The sequence below is a fragment of the Lissotriton helveticus genome, chromosome 1_1 (assembly GCF_964261635.1).
Source record: "Lissotriton helveticus chromosome 1_1, aLisHel1.1, whole genome shotgun sequence".
Taxonomy (NCBI): Eukaryota; Metazoa; Chordata; class Amphibia; order Caudata; family Salamandridae; genus Lissotriton; species Lissotriton helveticus.
In genome coordinates, this window is record NC_136057.1 from 1,427,916,061 (window position 1) to 1,427,935,448 (window position 19,388).

At 48.5% G+C, this 19,388-nt stretch overlaps 1 protein-coding gene across 1 annotated transcript in view; it reads right to left on the bottom strand.

The window, feature by feature from the left end:
- LOC144764150 (complement C3-like) overlaps positions 1–19,388 on the bottom strand; it is a 604,987-nt gene that overhangs the window by 63,439 nt on the left and 522,160 nt on the right. The window contains exon 44 of the mRNA XM_078650287.1: positions 10,480–10,563. Within this exon, the coding sequence (XP_078506413.1) occupies positions 10,480–10,563 (84 nt within the window). The remainder of the gene's footprint in view (positions 1–10,479; positions 10,564–19,388) is intronic.

The following is a 19,388-nucleotide window of genomic DNA, read 5'->3' on the forward strand; positions in this document are numbered from 1 at the left end:
TAGTTCTGCAATTGGTACAAAATTCGGGGTAGGGCCACCATCTTAAAAATGGCCGAACGGCCATAGACATTCAGAGGCATCCTGGACCACATCAGCATATCCGAGCGGATCCTGTCCCAAACAGGCACTACATTACGGGACCATGACACTCCCTGCACATCAGTCAGAAAGACACCAAGATATTTAAGGCCTCCCGCCGCCTCCTGAAGGACCGAGGCCCAGGGACCCACAGCCCCCCTGTCGCCCAGGACCCACAACTTCGACTTCTGCGGATTGAGCCGGAGGCCCGACACTTCACCGAAAACGCGCATTATTTCAAGGACCCTCGGCCCCGATTTATTGAGGTCCGTAAGGAAGAACAGGACGTCGTCCGCATATAGCGCAATCCTGTCAGTCGGGCCCCCTACCCACTCCACACCATGCAACTGAGCATCCATCCTCACCCAGGCCGCAAGCGGTTCCATTGCCAGGGCGAACAGGTAAGGCGAGAGAGGGCATCCCTGTCGGGTGCCACGGCCGATGAGGAATGTGTCAGAGGTAGCTCCCGCTATTCTGACCGTCGCCGTCAGGTCCGTATATAACAGATGAATGTACGACAGGAAGCGTGGGCCCAAATTGAGCCGGAGGAGGAGGGCTCGGAGGTATGACCAACTCAGGGAATCGAAGGCCCGATCCATGTCCGCTAGCAGGAGGGCCGCGGGGATGCCCGCTGCTCGTGCCGCTTCCACCACCAGGTGAGCGCGACGTATGTTGTGTCTTGTAGCCCTGTGGGGCATGAAGCCTGCCTGGTCGGCATGGATCAGGTCCGTGATGTAGGGGAGAAGACGGTTCACCAACGCCTTAGCCAATATTTTCGCTTCGAAGTTCAGCAAAGATATCGGCCGATAAGAGTCTGGGCTATCTTGGGGCCTTCCCGGTCTGCAGAACACCACAATCTCGGCGTGTCGCCAGTCTGCTGGCAATCTGCCAAGCTCCCGAGCCGCCTCCAGTGCCTTCCTATAGCGCATCCCCAATTGGAGATGAAACAATTTCATAAATTCGCAGGGGAACCCATTGGGCCCAGGGGCCTTGCCCGTGTTCAGGCCACCCAGAGCTTCCCCAAGCTCCTCTGCCGACAGCGGGAGGTCTAGGCGGGCCCTTGCCTCGTCCGAGAGCGCCCGGGGTGGAAGGTCCGCGAGAAATCTGTCAATCTCCGCCGCTGGGAGAGATTCCCGGGGGGCGTACTGAGTCTCGTAATATTGGGCAAACATCTGGGCCAGGACCTCAGGGGCCGAGATAGGGCCGCCCGCGGCATCTCGGAGACCCGGCAGGGGCTGGGCTTGATAAGTGCTTTGACACAGCCTATATAGCATTGTGCTAGACTTGTCCCCCCATTGATAGATCCTGCTCTGCGTAGCGAGCCAAGCCTGTCGGGCTTCATCTAATAATAGCGAGGTGTATGATCGCTGGAGGTGCAGGAGCTGGTCCACGGCCACTCCATCCTCCCCCGTGAGACATCTGGTCTCCTGGTTTCGCACCCGGGCAGCCGCCTCTTCCACCTCTTGTCTGCGGGCCCTACGATGCGCGGCGCACCACGCAATGTCCACGCCCCGAAGGACTGGCTTGAGGGCCTCCCATAGGGTCATGGCATCCATGCTCGGGTCCTCATTCTCTGACCAGTAGTGCGAGATAGCCTCCCTCATGTGCGATTGATAGTCGTGGCGCTGCAAGTGCCACACAGAGAGGCGCCAGCGAAACGGTTGTCGCCGCACACCGAGGCTCAACGTCAGGGCGACCGGGGAGTGATCCGACAGGCCCCTCGGAAGTATGGAGGTGGAGTCAACTCTGCCCAACCAGGGTTGCGGGACGAATAGGTAGTCCAGGCGCGAAAAGGATTTGTGGACCGCAGAGACAAATGTATATTCACGATCACATGCATGCTGGTGGCGCCAAGTGTCAATCCATCCCATCCCCTGCGCCATCCTACTCAGCCTCGTAGAGGCATCCGACAGTTGACCACCCCCAGGTCTACAACGGTCAAGTCTCCCATCCATCACATCGTTCCAATCACCACCCACTACTGTCAACACATGTGGGAGAGTCGTCCATAGCCCGAACAGCCGTTCAATCAGGGCATCTTGGAGCGGGGGTGGAGCATACACACTCCCGAAAACCACCGGCTCACTCCCCAGACTCCCCTTAACAAAGACATACCGACCATGCACGTCCAGCCATTGTGTTTCATGCGTGTAGGAGACCCTACGGTGAATGAGAATTGCAACTCCTCTGGACCCTCGTGTAAACCCAGCATGGAACACCTGATCATACCCGTATCTGCGTAGACTCAGGACCTTGGTGCCCAAGAGGTGTGTCTCCTGAAGGAGCAACACATCCGCTCGTTCAGTCTTCCCCAGCCGTAGAACTGCACTTCGTTTAATTTTGTCGAGCATCCCTCGCACATTCCAGCTCAAAATTCGCATTGAGGCCAATGGGGGGCTCGTCCCCAGTGCTTCAGCCGCCATCAATCATCCAGATACCGAAATCGTCGGGCCACTGAGGCCACACACACATGCTCAGTCGTCTCCAGTTTCCCATGTACACCGTGCTAAGGCCCTTCCCAACTTCCCTCCCCACCTTCCCCGGAACCCCCAAACCCCCGCCCCTCCCCCTGCAAACTTTCCCCAGACCCCAACCACACCAACAACCTCCCCTCCAACCCCCCACCCCATACCTCAGCAACATTGAAGTACCTGTCGCGATGCAGGCAATCTCAGCCCTCCAACGGGAGGCCCAAGACCCACTGCACCAATGGATCCCACCCAACTACCCACAAAGAACCCAACTACTTCCCACTCAACACCTGGGAATGAACTCCGGGAGTAGGCCCGCTCTCGCACGAGCGTCTCCCGGCCAACCGTTCACCCATGAACAGAAAGTCATGAAGTCAATCAGCATGTGGCTTGTCGAAGAGGAGCGGCTTGCTCCCGCCACCAAGGCAGCTCACCCACCCCGTAGTTCCACGGTGTGCACCAGTACAAGCGTGGGGGTCTCAGGATGTCGAAGGAGAAGAAGCCGCTTCCTCCGGAGCGTCCGCCGTGGCAGCACTCGGAGGCGGGCGCTTCCGAGAGCGCGACCTCCAGTTACTCTTACTGCGCGATCGTCTGGGCGTTCTCGGGGGTCTGTCGGTGGTTGACGAGTCCGAGCCCCTCCGAGGGGGGGTGTTCACCTTGACTCGCACCGTCTCGTCCGTCCACTCAAACACTTCTTCCGGGGAGTTGAAGAACTGAGTGCGAGATTGAAAGACCACGCGCAGGCGAGCCGGAAATAGTAGAGCGTAGGGAATCTTGAGTTCCCGCAGCCGTGCTTTTGCCGCAGTGAAGGACTGTCTCTGCTGCTGAACTAGTTTAGTGTAATCCGGGAACACAAGGATCTTATGATTCTCAAACATCAGTGGGTCCTGAGCGCGGGCCTGCCGTAGGATAACATCTCTATCATGATAGTTGAGCAGTTTGGCTATCACCGAGCGCGGGCGAGCCCCAGTGGGCGGTTTGGGAAGCAGCGCTCGGTGTGCCCTCTCCACCACAAAGCAGCGCGACAGGGAGTCCGGGGGGAGCCACCCCTCCAGCCACTGGGTCAGGAAGGCCTCCATATTTCCTTTCTCGCAGTTCTCCGGGAAGCCTATAAAGCGTAGGTTATTCCTTCTGGCTCTTCCTTCCGCGTCCTCCACCCGCAGTGCCAGTCCCTTCTGTATCCCTTCCATGGCGGCAACTCTCTTTTTGAGATTCACCACGTCGTCTTCAACTTCAGTGATTCGGGTTTCTGTTTCAGTGATTCGTGCCACTGCGTTGCGCAGATCCTGTCTGAGCAAGGTCACATCGGCCCCAACTGCTCCGATTTTCGCGTCGAGCATGTCCCTTGATTGTGTGATCGCTGCCATCAACGCCGCGTTGTCCGGCCCAGAGCCCTGGGGACCCCCGGACGCCCCAGCACTTCCATTGGGGCCCGCGAACTTGTCCATCGGTCCCTGTTTGGGAGCAGTCCCGCTGTTGCCCCCTCTCGTCATGTCGCCGGCGGAATAGTGACCCCAGGTGAGGGGGGCCGACAGACTAGGGGCACCTCCGGCTGAAGGAGTGGTCGCAGGCAGCAAGTGTCCCCGAGGCCGCCCAAGGATATTGTGGCCCCGTCTGCGATCAGGCGTGGCGCACGCTTTGATGAAGCAGCTACTGGTCACCGCCCCGTCAGCGGTCGGAGAGGCGCTGCACCACGGTGCACGCGGTCGATGGGGGGTCGTCCACCCCACGAAATAGCCTGACTGGGGCGCCCCAGAGTCCGCACCACGCTCTCAGGTGCCAAAAGTGGGCCTGTCTGCCGGTTTGGCGGCCTGCAATAGTCCGGGAGGGGGGTCTCCTCAGCCCCCGCCGCGGTCCGAGGTAACCGCCGAGCGCTCCCCAGGTGCGTGGCGCCAGTGCCCGGCAGGGGCACGCTTCAACAGAGATGGGAACAGGCAGGAGAGCTGGCAGAGCGTTCGCCCTCCCGCCTTGACAGTAGTGCTGTGCCCCGCGGCTCGAGACCGCCGCCGAAGGGGCAGACACGTCCCCTCCCCCGCAGCACCACGGCTCCTTACCCCCACCTCGAGCTCCGTGTGCGCTCCGACTGCTCTCTTCCCCAGCCGCCGCGTCCGCCCTTGCTCCGGATGGCTGCCCAATCTTCTCCGCCGCTCCGCAGCGTTGCGCAGTGTGTCGCGGGCGAGGCGGCACTTCCGGCCGGCGCCACCCGGCTCTCAGCTACTTCCGGTCGGACCGCGCTGCAGCGGAGGTCCCGGCTGTGGCGTGTGGTGCAGGCCTCGTCGCCAGGCGGGCTCCCAGCCGCCGTAAATCACTGATCCCGGGCTGCCAGGACTCCGAGATCGCTGTCGGGGGACCCCCGCGGGAACCGCTCTCCGCCACACAAATTAGGGTGTAGGTCGGTCAGGGCGACGCAGGATATCAGAAGGATAAGGTGCCGGCGGGACGGAGCTCACTCAAGCTGCGTCCGCCATGATCGCCGTCTTGGCCACGCCCCCAAGGCCAGCTCTTTCTAATGACTTAGAGGGAGCGCTCGCTAGCTTTTCCAGTTGGATCATGCATGTGGTGGATCTCCTATCTCCTATATATCTCAACAGGCGGTCCAGGGACTCTCCCTCAAAACCTTGGTTCTTGCCTGAACTTAAAGCGCTGAAGCAGCGATGCAAAAAATTGGAGCGTTGTTGGCAGAAGGATTTTTTTGGTGAAGCTAATGCTTAGGAAGGCCCAGAAAATCTATTATTCTGCTATAGCTCCTACTAAAAGCCTTTACTATGCGGATCGCATTGATCTAGCCAGAAATAACTCCAAGGAAATCTTTTCCATTGTTCAGAATTTTCTGGCCCCAAGAGCTGAATGGATCATGCTTCCTTCCTCGTACGCCTGGTGTGAGGAACTTTTGAGTTTCTTTATCGATAAGATCCGCTCTATCCAGACATCGCTCACTATCCGCAATCCGGCCACAGCCGTGACCTTGCTCTCAGAGGTTCCACCTGTTTCATCTTCTTCCCTGGTACCCTTTACACCTATCGATCTGCCTGACTCACTTAGGGTCCTTAAGGCCTTGAAATCAGGTTCCACGATCTGACCCCTGTGCAGCTAGGCTCCTCATTTCGGTTGAATCAAGGTGCAGTTGTTTTTAGTACACTTGACTTCTGGATTTTTTAGGGTGGTACTTGTGTAGAAATTCGAAAAGGTTGGGTTCTGTAAGGACTGGATCAGTGTTGCTGCACCAAACAGTGAGTCTGAAATGATGGTAATGGCATGTCGGAGAGTTTTGACTGCAGTTTGGGCACATTTCAGTGCCTTCACTTTAAGGTAAATGAAGCTGAATTTAAAATACAGATCTTCTCAGACAGCAGGAATAGATATTTTAGTTTTGTTTTGTGGAAGTAGACAATTCTGGTTTGTTTTGGCAGGTGATGTGTGGAGAAGTGACCAGACAAATGGGTCAGAAAAGTGAGAAGAATAGAATTTCTGGAGTTCCTTCCCTTGTTGGTGGCATTGGAGTCGTGTGGGTATCTGTTCTCTAAAAAGAAAGTGAAAATCATTATAGAGCCCAATTAATTTTTAGCTTTAGTCAGTGAAGGAGAAGCAGGTTCTGGAGTTACTGAGTATCATTATCTTAGTGAGCATGTCATTTAACACTATTTTTAGAGAACAACTCGTTCTGGAGGCTGACAGCGATATAATGTATGAATTTGCTCATTCTCAGTGGAAAAGGTTCAGTGAACTGGTGCTAGAACCTGACATGGGCAGCACATTGTTGCTAACAGAGCGTTTGGAGCTAGAAGAGTGAGAGTATTCCATCTAACAGAAAGACCTTTGGCAATATCTATGAGGTAGCTATTATAGTAGTCATAAATGGAATTTTTAGCAAGTATAACCAGGAAAAGGGGGCAGGCAGAAAGAGTGGCAATTCTGAAAGGATATGATTTGTTTAAATACTTGCTTAGTTTTGCATACAAAAGACTGTCACTAGTTACCATTGCAGGCCAGATTGACATTATATGATTTCTCATTTGGGGAATAAGGACTATTAGTTGAAGAAATGGGACACAGAAAGTGAAAGAGAGGGCAAGAGGGGTCATGGAGGTAAGTAAGTAAACCTTTTAAGGGGATTAATTGGTCAGGGAGGTGCGTTTCTGGTTGGGAGAGGGCCTCATTTAAACTTTGTATGGTTTGGTTATTTGTAGGGGGCTTTTAAAGTGTCGAGCCATTAGGGAGGAAGTCAGAATTGAGTATGGAAGATTTGATCTGCGGTGAACAAACTTTATGAAGCAAGTTAAGGAAATAAAAGACAAATCTGGTGTAAAGGGTACATCTGTGTCTTTGGGCAGATCAGAGGAAAGGACCATAGGGATTCAGTGAGTAGCTGTATATCTGTGCATGGTGGTGTGAGACCACGTCCCCTTTTCTTAGTTTAAATGTATTAGAAACTGGGCATGTGCTAACATAATCCATATTTACACTGTCCTCCATCTTGTATCACTATTGTAGTATACCACGTGATGACTAGCATTGTCGTTTCTTGTTCTAAATAAAGAAGTGCAAGTTGCTCTAATAACCAAAGAACGCTCTCAGAGACTTTTCTCAGCACTGTGCTAAATAAAGGACACTCTTAACAGTTTCAGGCTATTGATATACAATGAATGGAGTGGAGAAGTGTGGCTCAATGGTTAGAGCGGCAGACCCTAATGCAGAGATCTAGCCCGGGACCAGGGTTCAATTCCCCGCCTCGGCGGGTCTTGGGCTCAAAAAAATTCCACGGACCTGATAATTCTCGCCTCGGTGCCTATTCCAAACATGTAGTCCCACTCTGCAACTCTGGGCAATAGCTTGCTTAATCTCCACAACAGCCCCCACAACGCTAAGGATGCCTGGCCTCCACCTTGGGGGTGCCCAGGAGTGGACACCTCACAGGGAAAGCCAGGATGGGTTCCACAGCAGTATTCGTACAAGCGCCTTGAGACCCTTGCGGGTGAGTAGTGCGCTATACAAGAATCAATTTACATTACATTTACAATTTACAATGAACTAGTATGCTTGAATAAACTGTGCGACAAAATTAATCCCACGTAATACTACTACAAGAGAGTCTTTGAATGTATTCTTTAGTAAAATGTTTCTTTTTGATTGTTCCTTATTGGTACATATCCTGAGAACCATGTACTCATGTAGAAATTCATAAAAGTCTTTGTATAACGTGCTATAAAAGGACATGCATCTCTCTGTATCCTGGAACCCCACCTATTCCCCACCTTTAGAAGGGAATTTATGCCGGAATTCATATAGAACTTTCTGAGTTCTTTGTATTTATGATCTTTAGGGTTTTCTACAAAAAGTACTAATGGCATATTTCATGTATCTTGTCTATCAACTCCTCATATAAAGTTTCAAACTGTCTGTCATTCTTATAAGAATTCCTCAGTATGGATTATTGTACTTGATCACAAATGTATTATTAACGGATCCAATCAGGGAGCACCAAAGTCCATATCAGGACTACACCACTCTGGTTCCTAGCTGTTAGCAGGCTTTTGGTATAATCTTTTAGAGTACGTTTGTGGCATCTGTAGATTGACAGGTATTAGATGCTAAGGATCATCAGGTTAGCTTTGAAGTGTTTAGGATAGAAATATGGAATGCATTCAGTTGAGACTGAGGCATTCAAGAAGGTGGATAGGATAGGGCTTACGGACGAGAGGGTCATGGGCTTTGGGAGATGAAGCCTAAATTGTTGCAGGAGATACGTGAGGCCTCAAGGAGTTTTGCATGTGCATGGTTAACTGTTTTTTTTCATAATGAATCCCCTAGTCCCAACCTCCTGTTTCATCCATGCAGCTTACCTGCTGTAGAGAATGGTTTTGTACAGCTACAGGGTGTGATGTTGCTGAAAGAAATTAGAGTTTTAAAGTAGCACTTGGCGTATTGTGGACTAGGTTAGTGGCAAGAAGCGTCTGATGGGCTGTGGTGAGTCCAGCAGCGATTGCTAAAGCAGATATCAAGGTAAACAGGGAAACGTTGGTATTTGTGTAGAAGAAAGTTTTATATAATCAAAGATAAAGAAATACAATTTATTTTGGTATGGTCGAATGCATCATTTGGAATGCACTGTGTATTAAACAGAGGAGCAAATATGAGTGGTTACCCAAGGGTAAACGCATATTTCAAGCCATGAAAGAAGGATGTTAGCCAAAAAACATGGCCTTCTTTGATTTTGGATTATAGACCAAGCTAACTGTAAACACACGTCCAGTCAGCCTTATATGTAATCCTTGCACAATTTGACAATAGCAGCACTTGCCAAGTTGCCTCCTGGGCCAGAAGGAGCCCCACAAAAATTCAGATATTATACTCACAGCCTGAATCTTGTATGTGTTTGGGCCTGAGAAACCTGTTTATCGACCGCAAGCATTTCGCCATTGTGACAGACCATCAGGTATTGCTCACAATATTTGGCAACCCAAAAGCCAAGATATTGATTGCATTGAAAAACATGGGATTTAATTGTAAAAATACAATAATGCTATCATTCACAAATAAAAGATTGAATACACCCTAGTTGATTACATATCTTGGTACGTGTTGCCAAATGACATAGGATTCTGAAAGAATACCTTAACTTCATGGTGGGTAATGTGCAGCTCCATTGGTGCCTCTGAAGCTAATATCAGAGAAGCCATTGGCCACACTAGGCAAGAGTTGCCTCACACATCCTGTTAACGACAACGCTGGCACTAAAATGTCACTTGGCTTCACTGACTGAGTGTTGACAGCCAATGAATGATGGCATTTAAGCATAGGTACAAGGAAATCTCCATTGTATTTTGTAGCATATTATAAAGAAATTTGGAGGACTGTCATATCAGACTAAAAGTAACTGATCGAACACATGAAGGACAGTGAGGGATGATGGATATAAAGAAGCCCAAGAGCATGTTTGGTTTCTGTGTCTCTAGCTACTGTAGAAACCACCCTTCTTGGCTGCTGCTTAGATACCAACCCACCACTACAAATGCCAGTCTTACCCGAGAGTGCCTGGAAAGAGTTGACACTCAGCTTGTTTGGTCCCTTGAAATGAATGAATTACAACCACAATGTATGAAGGCTTGAGAATCCCACTGGTAAGACCGCTATCGTCAACAAGTGTAGATAAGGTGATCCCCCTGCCACATGAAATATTTACAACATGCAGTGTCCCAGAAGTGGGTAAGACAGATCGACAAGACAGAAAAGCATCTTCCATTCAGTGGCCAAGAACTGAAGAACTTTGCAAAATCATACAACGTTTGACCGTAGCATAAAAAGATGTTCATGACCACAAGCAAATGGTAACTAAGTTGGTTTATGTTGACCCTGAAGAAAACCATATGCCAGACTGATTTTGACCACTCATCAATACACTAGGCCGCCATATAAATCCTCTCAGATTATTGAAGCACATAAAATAGCACGACCAAACACTGTCCCACCACCCTTCTGTTTTTTTGGAACTTCCACACTCATCTGTTCTGCTGGACAGGTAAAACAGAAGAAGATGAGGAAGAGATACCAGAGACAAGCACAGAAAGAAATTACACCTTAGACAACACCAGGAGAATCTGCGTTCAAGAGAGCACAAACAAAAATAAAAGATGAAGACCTAGAACGACAATGGAATAAGGGCCAAAATGGTGAGCAATCGGGAAATTGATTGGCATTTGTCCATTAAAAAGAAAAAATAATATCAGATCCCCAACATGCAGAGACCCACTATAACTATGTGCCAATCAAGGAGCCTGGGCCATGACCCAAAGTGCTGGCCACAGAATCACCTGGAATCAATCCCTCTTCATGAAATACAGAGAAGGCCATAAGCCAGCCACAAATTAGAACAGAGACGAATAGATTACACACTACATTGAGAGAGGAAGCAGACAGTGATTCTGTTCTTTACCTTCTTTTACAACTTGCACAATTTTCATGGTGAAGAAGTCATACATGCCAATCTCTTCCATGCTCAGCATCTCAATCAGGTAAACTGGAGAAAGGAAAAGAATTGGTGAATGATTATTCTTATTGATGTACCATTTTCAACCTTGCACACTTCCAAGATTTCTATCTGTGGAATACTTACTGAATACATCCCACCATTTGGGAACAGACAAAGGGGAGAAAGAATGTGGAATTTCCCACCCTGACTGGGAGAACTGGCATGAATGTAACTTGGAATGATTTCTGGTAGGGGTTATCGTTCATAGGCATGTGAAATTGGAAAGGATTCACATGCTGCACAAATGTTGTTGTAGGTTGGTCATGTTTTTATTTCTGGCATAAATAATATCCTCCACAAAGTTGGGGGCACCAAAGTTGTGAAAGAACTCAACATAAAAAATCGGGGGAGGATAAGCATGCTGGACAAGAAATATTGTACTTACCTTGAAAGCATCTGTTTGAAGCTTGGAATGCTGTAGATTCACATGCTCTGAATACACCCATCATCTAGTGTTGGGCTTGAACGAAGCATGTTTTTTTGCTTGAAAACAAAATTCTTTTGAGTCACAAGGTGTTCTGTAACTCTTCACTTTGTAGGGAATGCGTATAGCACCGACTCCATTGTTATAGTCTTTTCCCCACAGGAGGATAGTGTAAGTATGGAGTGGCTAGTAGTGAGAAAGTGGCGCGCATGCAAATGGTGTTTGAAAATAAGGTATATACTTAATGTTACAATGCTGTGCAAATAGGACGCTGACTCCAGGGAGGAGGGTGGGAGCATATGAATCAACAGCATTACATACTATGAACAGATTCTTACTGGGTAAGTTGCATATTCTATTCGTAGCAAGTGTATTTGTAGATACCCATGCTCTGCATGGACTATAACACAGTACTCCCTAAACTGTGGTGGGTCAGTGAATTATGAAGATATCTGAAACAGAGTTCTTAATACTGTTTGGCCAACTCTAACCTGTTGATAGGTGAGAATATCGACACAGTAATATTTAGTAAAGTTGTGTGGAGTTGACCAAATAACTGCTCTACAGATGTCAGGTATGAGAATATTTCCTAGACATGCCAGGATTGCCCAATTCTTGCAAGTGGAATCCTCTTTGCTTTAAGGTTACATGTTTGGATACCTTTAATAATCCATCTAGCTATGTTAGCTTTTGATATTGGGTCCACTCTATGAAGTTTAGTAAAAGAGACAAAAAGCAGTTGAATTTTGTGAAAAGGTTTGGTTCAGTCAATGTAGGACATTAAGGCTTTTTTGACATCTAGTGTGTGAAAAGCCCTCTCAGCTACAGTGTCTAGGTGAGGGAAAAAACTGGTAGTTCAATTGTTTGAATAAGGCGGAAAGGAGAGACCACCCACAGAAGGAATTTTGGGACAGTTCTGAGGACAACCATATCTTGATGGACCTGGACAAAGGGATCTTGCAAAGTGAGGGCTTGCACCACACATATGTGCCTTATTGAAGTGATGGCTATAAGGAAGGCCACTTTCTAGGAAAGTAATTGCAAACAACAGGAATGTAATGGGTTAAATGGTGACCATGGGTCTAGCAAGTACTGTGTTAAGGCTCCATAGAAGAGGAGGTGGCGGTCTAGGTAACTTTATTCTGATACGCAAGATATCCATAAAAGAGAAAAACATTGTACACTTACATTAAATACATGTTTAAAATACATTTCTTAAAAGTAACATTAAAACCAAACCATTTCAACATTAGTTACCACAGTGCAATCCAAGTATTAGTGGAATCACTATTTTAAAACCTTCCATTAAATCGGTAATGATGACGATTTTGAAAAGTGAAGAATGTTCTCTATTTTGCATACATTCATCAATTGCTGCAAGATGTAGGTGTTTTGAAGTTTATGCTAGTTGTTGACCACTTACAGAAGTTACTTTATTACCACCTTGCCCTAAATCATCTGAAAGAATGCTTTTAGAACAAGTCGGATAGCTTGAGGTAGTTAATGTGAAAACCCTGTTGTTGGAGGGATGAGAAACCCTGACCTGGCATGGTGTGTAGATGCAACCACACCCAGTAAGAGCGGTGTCCTAGGTGATGTTCACTTGCAGAATGCGATCTGTAAAGGGCCTGCCCTGCAGCAGATTGCTGCTGTTCCACCACTGCAGAGAGAGAGAGATGAGCATCGGCCTTTCTCAACACTAGATCATATAGTTGATCCTTCACTTGTAACTATTATGTCAAAAGACACAGTTGTAGGGGACACATGTTTAATCTAGAATGGTGAACTGTGGCTATGCAGGAATCCATGATTCCTAGAAGACACATGACTGTTCTTACTGAAAGAGGATAATCTGGTTGAAAGAGAGGCAGTAGCTGCTGGAAGGCTAGCACTCTCTGAGGGTTGGGATAAGCCTTGGCGTAGGGCTTTCATTTTGGGGGCTCTTTCATCAAGTAGTTGTTGCTTAGCCATCCATAGTTTTCCCCCTTCTAAAGTTCCCTTGCAAGGACCAAATCTACAAGTACGTGGCGATCCCCTTCGATATTCTTAATGTTGCTTTGTCTCTTTGATGTTTTTGCCAAACTGATAAAACCTGTCAAAGAATTTCTAAGGGCAAAAGGGATACAAATGCTAGTCTATTTGGATGACATGATTCTCTTGTTGCAGAGCCAAATGGATCTCGAGATATATCTTCAGTGAGTGGTCTCTCTCTTCCAAAGTTTCAGATTTGTCAACAACTCAAAGAAGTCGGACCTAATTCCCAGCTTCCCAATGGGGTTACAGTGGTTTTGCACTGATTCAGTGACAGATAAACTACAATTACCTCCTCGGAAGACAAAGAAGAAACTCTGGAATCTCCTTCTACAGATCTAGAATTACTGACATGGGCCAAGGGGTTGTTGGCCTCATCAATTCAGGTGATCTTCTCTGGGCCTCCCTGCTACAGAGTCCTGCAGATTTTAATATCTTGCATTTTCACAAAGGGATCTCTTATTCAGATCTGATACAATTATCGAAGGAGTGCAAAGTGGAAATTCAATGCTGGTTGGACAATACAGAATCCTGGAGTAGCTGACAAGATTATAGAGTCGGACGCCAGCAGGTGGGGCAGGGGATCCAGGTGCAGTGATGCCTCAGTGGACAGCAGGTGGTCAATTGCTAATCGTCTGTCATATATACACTGTATGGAATTCATGGCAGTCTCTTTTGCAATGAGATCTCTGTCAGCACACAAGACAAATTGGTGTAACCTACTGAAGATGGACAACTTCATGGTTTTTCAATATATCAGCATATTGGCCATACATGCTCCAAGATATCAGTGGAGACTGCAAAAGATTTCCAGCAATACAGCCTCGAGCACTGGCATTCTTTGATGGAGGTGTACCTTCTGAGGCAGGCCAAAGTAGTAGTAGTTTGGAACTTGTGCTACTTGAAGGACCCCAGAGAATAGAGGCTACACCTAAACATTCTCCAAGCACTGATGGAGTTGTGGGGTCCTTGGCTGATAGACTTCTTTGCCTCGTGCTGGAATTCTCAGCTTTGGGTTTTCCTAAACCTCATACAGGGCCAGCATGAAAAGGCTACAGATGCCTTCTAGCAGAACTGGATCAGGGCTCAGCAGTATGTTTCCTTCATTTCTCTTGATTAATAGGGTGGTAACCCAGATCAGGAGGCAACTGTTGGACCTGCTGCTTTTGACTCCAATTTGGAATGCTCAGGCTTGGTCTACAGTGCTTTGTCTTTGGCTCACCTGGCTCTGATTCTCATGTTTCTGTTGATTCTGACCAACTCAGTGAGCTAACAGCATTCACTGGTGGTGCCTTCCCTTTTAGAGAAAGCTATCTCCTTCACCAGACAAACCTGGCTCACAAAAGGTACTTTTCGGCTTGGTGAAAATTGGTTTGTAGGTGGGATGAACAGGCTTTTGATATCATTGAGAGTGATGTGCTCCACAACTTTCTTTTGCAATTGGATTTTTGCAGCCTTTTGTACTGGATTAGTAACACGTATCGGTCAGCCATTCCAGCAGGTCATCTTCTCAGGGTTGGAAGGCAGGTTGAGTAGCATCCTTTACTTTGCACACTCCTCAAAGGCATTAGGATTTCTCACCCACCAGAACCCAAGTATTCTAATTTGTGGGATGCTAATGTAGTTCTGTGTTTCTTAGTGAAATGGTCAGAGAATTGAAACCACAAGTAACGTCCTGCTTAGTTAGCCATTCTGCTCTGTTTGCTATCTCATTGGAGAGTTTGGATGTTCAAGCTCCAGATTTGGCAGGCTGAAAATGTTCCCTGTAAGTGTTTCAATCACTATCTCTATGACAACTAAGAGTAATACTTGATGTAATTCATACCCCAGTTTCCAGGGTAACCCAAGGTTATGTGTGGCACAATGTCTTACAATCTACGAAGATTATACTAATGAATTTTGAGCTAACAATTCCACTCAATTTTTCATTGCAATTTGAAAACTTGTTGATCTGGTGTCATCATCCACACTATCAAGTGGGTAAGATGTGTCTTGGAACAAGCAGAACTGACCTAGGTATTTTTGGTGCTCATTTAGTGAGAGGGGCTTTGACTGCAAGGTCATTTTTGCTCTGTACTAGATTCAAATATATTGCAAGGACAGCAGATTGGCCCTCAGGAGTTATAAGTTTGCCTTTGTTGCAGAAAAGGACAAGAAGGACGTATACGGTTTAGCAAAGGAGTGAGAAGTTGGAAAAATCAAGTGACCTTTCTGATAGAGGTCTCAACAAAACATCAATCCAGCAGTTGTTGCAAAGAAAGAGGCAGTCAAGATGTTGTCAGCTTGCTATAAACTATGTGGAGATATTCCTGGCTGGTATGAGAACCTGTTTTGTAGTCTTTTTATTGAGACTTATTGGTTTCATAGTTTTTCTCGTTTTTTTGTCTTGGCTGCTATTGAAGCTCAGTATGGGAAGAGAAGTATAATTCTCACTTCTGTAGCCTTAATAGAATTGGAAATTCTTATTTGCAAAAGCTAGAATGTTTTTTCAATGGCATTAACAAGCAGGACTGTTAAGTGGCCAGTGTGTGCACATTTATGTCGTCATTGAAACTCACAAAGGGTACTCAACCTTCCGGAAGGTGCCAGTGACCACCATGGGTTGGTTCCTTCAAGCAGGGCCACCGGACTGTTCAGTGACCATGTGACATGACAGGCATGAGATGGGTCCTGTTACATGACAGGCATGAGATGAGTCAAGTGATATGACAAGCATGAGATGCGCCATGTCCCTGTGACATGACAGGCATGAGATGGGTCATGTGACCTGACAGGCATGAGATGGGCCATGTGCATGTGACAAGACAGGCATGAAATGGGTCATTTAGCTATAAGCCTAGATATTTTGAAGCACCTGCAAATCTTGCCTCTCATGTGTGCCCAACCATAGCTGGAGGATGAGTGTGAAACTTCGTGCCCATTGTGCATGTGACTAGTTTGTGCAGATAACATGATGCAGAACATCATTAGACGGGAACTTGTTTCTACCTGAGACACATGATTGAAAGCCTAAATGTAAGAGTTACTTACCTTCGGTAACAATGTATCTGGTAGAGACACAGTCTAGCCACAGATTCCTTAACTTAGAATATCCCCAGGCGTCAGACTGGATCTGGAAAACTTTTCGCAGCAGCACCTCCGTGCCGGTAGGTGGCGCCGCCTGGCTCCACCCTGACGTCATCCCCGGATATGACGTCAGCGGAGCTATATAGGACCCTCCCGGCGCACTGACGTCAGTTTTCTTCAGAGAAACTTTTCCGCATCACAACGCGGAGTAATCACCAAAAAACAGTGAGAGTATGGGAACAGTGTGTGAAAAAAGATGAAAATCAGTGAAACATAAAGAAACCACAGGTAAAGTCTAGCAGCAGAAATAACAGTGACAAGCACTGCATCCTGAAAGAACATGAAGGAAAGAAGCAGAGCAGCGCTCTGAAAAGCACCTCGCAAAGCGAAGATCATGCCCTCCCCTGAGGTAAAATCGACATAGGAAGAGACACCAAAGCAGACAACAGAAGTCTGCACCAGATCAAAGGAAGTACAAGAGCAGAGCATGACACTGAGAAGCCATCCCACCAAGCAAGATTATGCCCTCCCCTGAGGCAAAACGACCTATGAAAAGAATGCAAGGCAGACGACAGAACGCCTGTAAGCAGAAGACCGAACCGTGACAGGCAGGAAGCCCAGAGCCACAGAATCAAGGATGAGCCGACAAGCTCTGCAACACAAAGGAAACCAGTCTCCCTGTAAGAGAGCTAGTGGACTGAGGCAGAGTCCAATAGGCCACAAACCAATTTACCGTAGGAGAGGCAATGGAGAAGGTGGGAGGGAGGGAAGAAGCAGAGTAGCAGGCCCCATACTGGAAGAACCAAGGTGGGGGAGTAGAGGGATACCTGACCCCACCTCCCAAACAAGACATTAGGAGGAGCAGAACAAGTAAACAAATTGAATTATCCCACCGCGGAGAGAGGAGAAGGAGGTGATCCTGTGGCAAGACAAGCCAACCAAGGGGGAGGCGAGGGCTGAAAACCCAACCTCAAAAGGCCATCGCAGAGCGGTGAGGATGGGCGGGCATTAAGGAATCTGCGGCTAGACTGAGTCTCTACCAGATACATCGTTACCGAAGGTAAGTAACTCTTACATCTGATAGAGACATTTAGCCGCAGATTCCTTAACTTAGAATAGATACCAAAGCCATACCCCATAGGAGGCGGGTCTGCGACCGAACCCCACAAAGTTCCAAAGGGAACCCAGTCATCAACAAGAGGACTAAATACAGTGGGGGCAGAAACGCCAGAGTGGCCAACACGAGACCCGGAAGCTCCGTAAAGAGTGACCACTAATGGGAGGCAAGGCACCACAAGCCGCCAAGGGGCGGCATAAAAGCCCTAGAACGTACAGGGTTGAAAGGGAGCACAGAACCAGAAGGCCAATGTGGAACGCGATAGTCAAGGACATCCATAAGGAAGCTGAATGAAACGCAGGAGCCAAGGGATCCATAGGATTCAACGGGTCCCACAGTAGGAATCAAACACAGTGACCTCTGAGGCAGAGTCCGTAACCTGAACCACCAGGCTACTGTGACTCATGTGCTAAGGAGAGGACCAACCAGAGGGCACAATGGTACGACCAAGCCCAAGCAGCAGTGACAAATAAGCACAAGTGGAAGACGCACCTCAGAAGCGTACCAACCAGAACAATGGACAGCGGCGGAAAGATGCTGACCACGCCCAGAAAGAGTCTACGCACTCGACACAAGACTCGCCATCGCCTAAGTGCCCCTTGACAAGACATGGAAAAAAGGGGGGAGAACAAGACAAATGAGACAGAACCATGCACCAAAAAACAGGGACGCATGCGGGGGACAGAAGGACACCAGAGAAACCGGGTGTACCACTAGAACCACACCGTGGAAAAGGAGAGGCTCAAACAAATGCCGCGAGAAATAGCAGAGATGCTAGATATGCCATACTCCGCCCTAAGATCGGCCACACACAAGTGGGACAAATGCAGCGAAAGAGCCATGCCGAAATGGAACAGAAGGAGGCCCAAAGGACAGTGACTGATGAGAAAGGCAGTCAAAACCTAACCAAGTAAGAAGCTGCTGAAGATGTGGGGGATAGTCCCAGACCATCGTCAGACCCATCCGAGAGGCGAAGCCAACCTGTGGCCCGAAAGAAGCACAACATAGGGTCCACAACAGTCGAAAAAGATGACAAGGACATTCGCAGGGCATCCCCTCAAAACAAGACTCCACAGGAGCCAACCAAGCCTTCTGTGTGAGGAAGGCAGCTATACAATAGCCAATGAATACCACACATAGGGTACATCTCAACCTCAACAAGGGGCACCTCTTAAGCGTGAAGACATAGGCAGAGGAGCTAACAGAAAACAGAAGCTGTTGACTAACTGCAGGAAGGGGAACTAACCACGGCGAGGAGCCGCCTAGGTCGTCTGGGTATTACAACATGAACCCAGGGCCCAGATAAAGCAGAGACAACACAGCCAAAGGAAGGAACACGTCCGCAGGCGGACGAGAACAAAACAAACTCACGGCAGGCCAGACACGAGGCGGTCGACCGCTGAGGCCGCATGAGCGTCAAAAAGGGACACCCCATCAAATGACAAATCCCGAAGGCTCTCCCTAACATTCTCAGGAAAACCACAGTCGCGCAGCCAGGCATGGCGACGGAGAGCAACGGACCTGGCCATGACTCGATTCACCGAGTCTGTGGTGTCGATGGCCGACCGAATGTAAAAACGTGTGATATTTCACGGCCGTCACGAAGGAGACCAGCCAGGTCAGCACCAGGACTCTCGGGGAAAGTGGGAAGGAGGCACTGGATGGCGTCCCAAAGGGCACAAGTGGCCTGTGCAAACACGCAAGCCGTGTTCAGAGCACGGAGGCCCGAGCTAGTGGACACGCAAATATGGCAGCCACATGCCTCCAACCAATGGGACTCCCTAGTGGGAGGCGGAGAGGAAGGCTGCATGGCAAAAGCCACCTGTATCACTCAGCCCTGACCCCCAGGATGAAGTGACAAACAGGCGGGGTCCCCCGGAGCCGGTCGATGTCGATGTGCGATGGCCCGATCCACCGGGTCTCCCGAGGACGGGTGTGCCAATGTGCCAAGTAGGGTGTCAAATAGCAATCCGTCAATGGGCAGTAAAGGCTCAATATCCACCGCACCCTTGTGGAGGAGACCCAATAACGGATCAGGTGACAAGGAGACTGATGGGGAGTGCAAGTGTAAAACCGTTGCAGCACTGCGAATACCCCTCGAAAAAGCTGCTCCTGTCTCTGTAGGCACCCTGGGAGGTGACAACAGACCCTCAGTAGGGGACGGTTGCAAGCGAA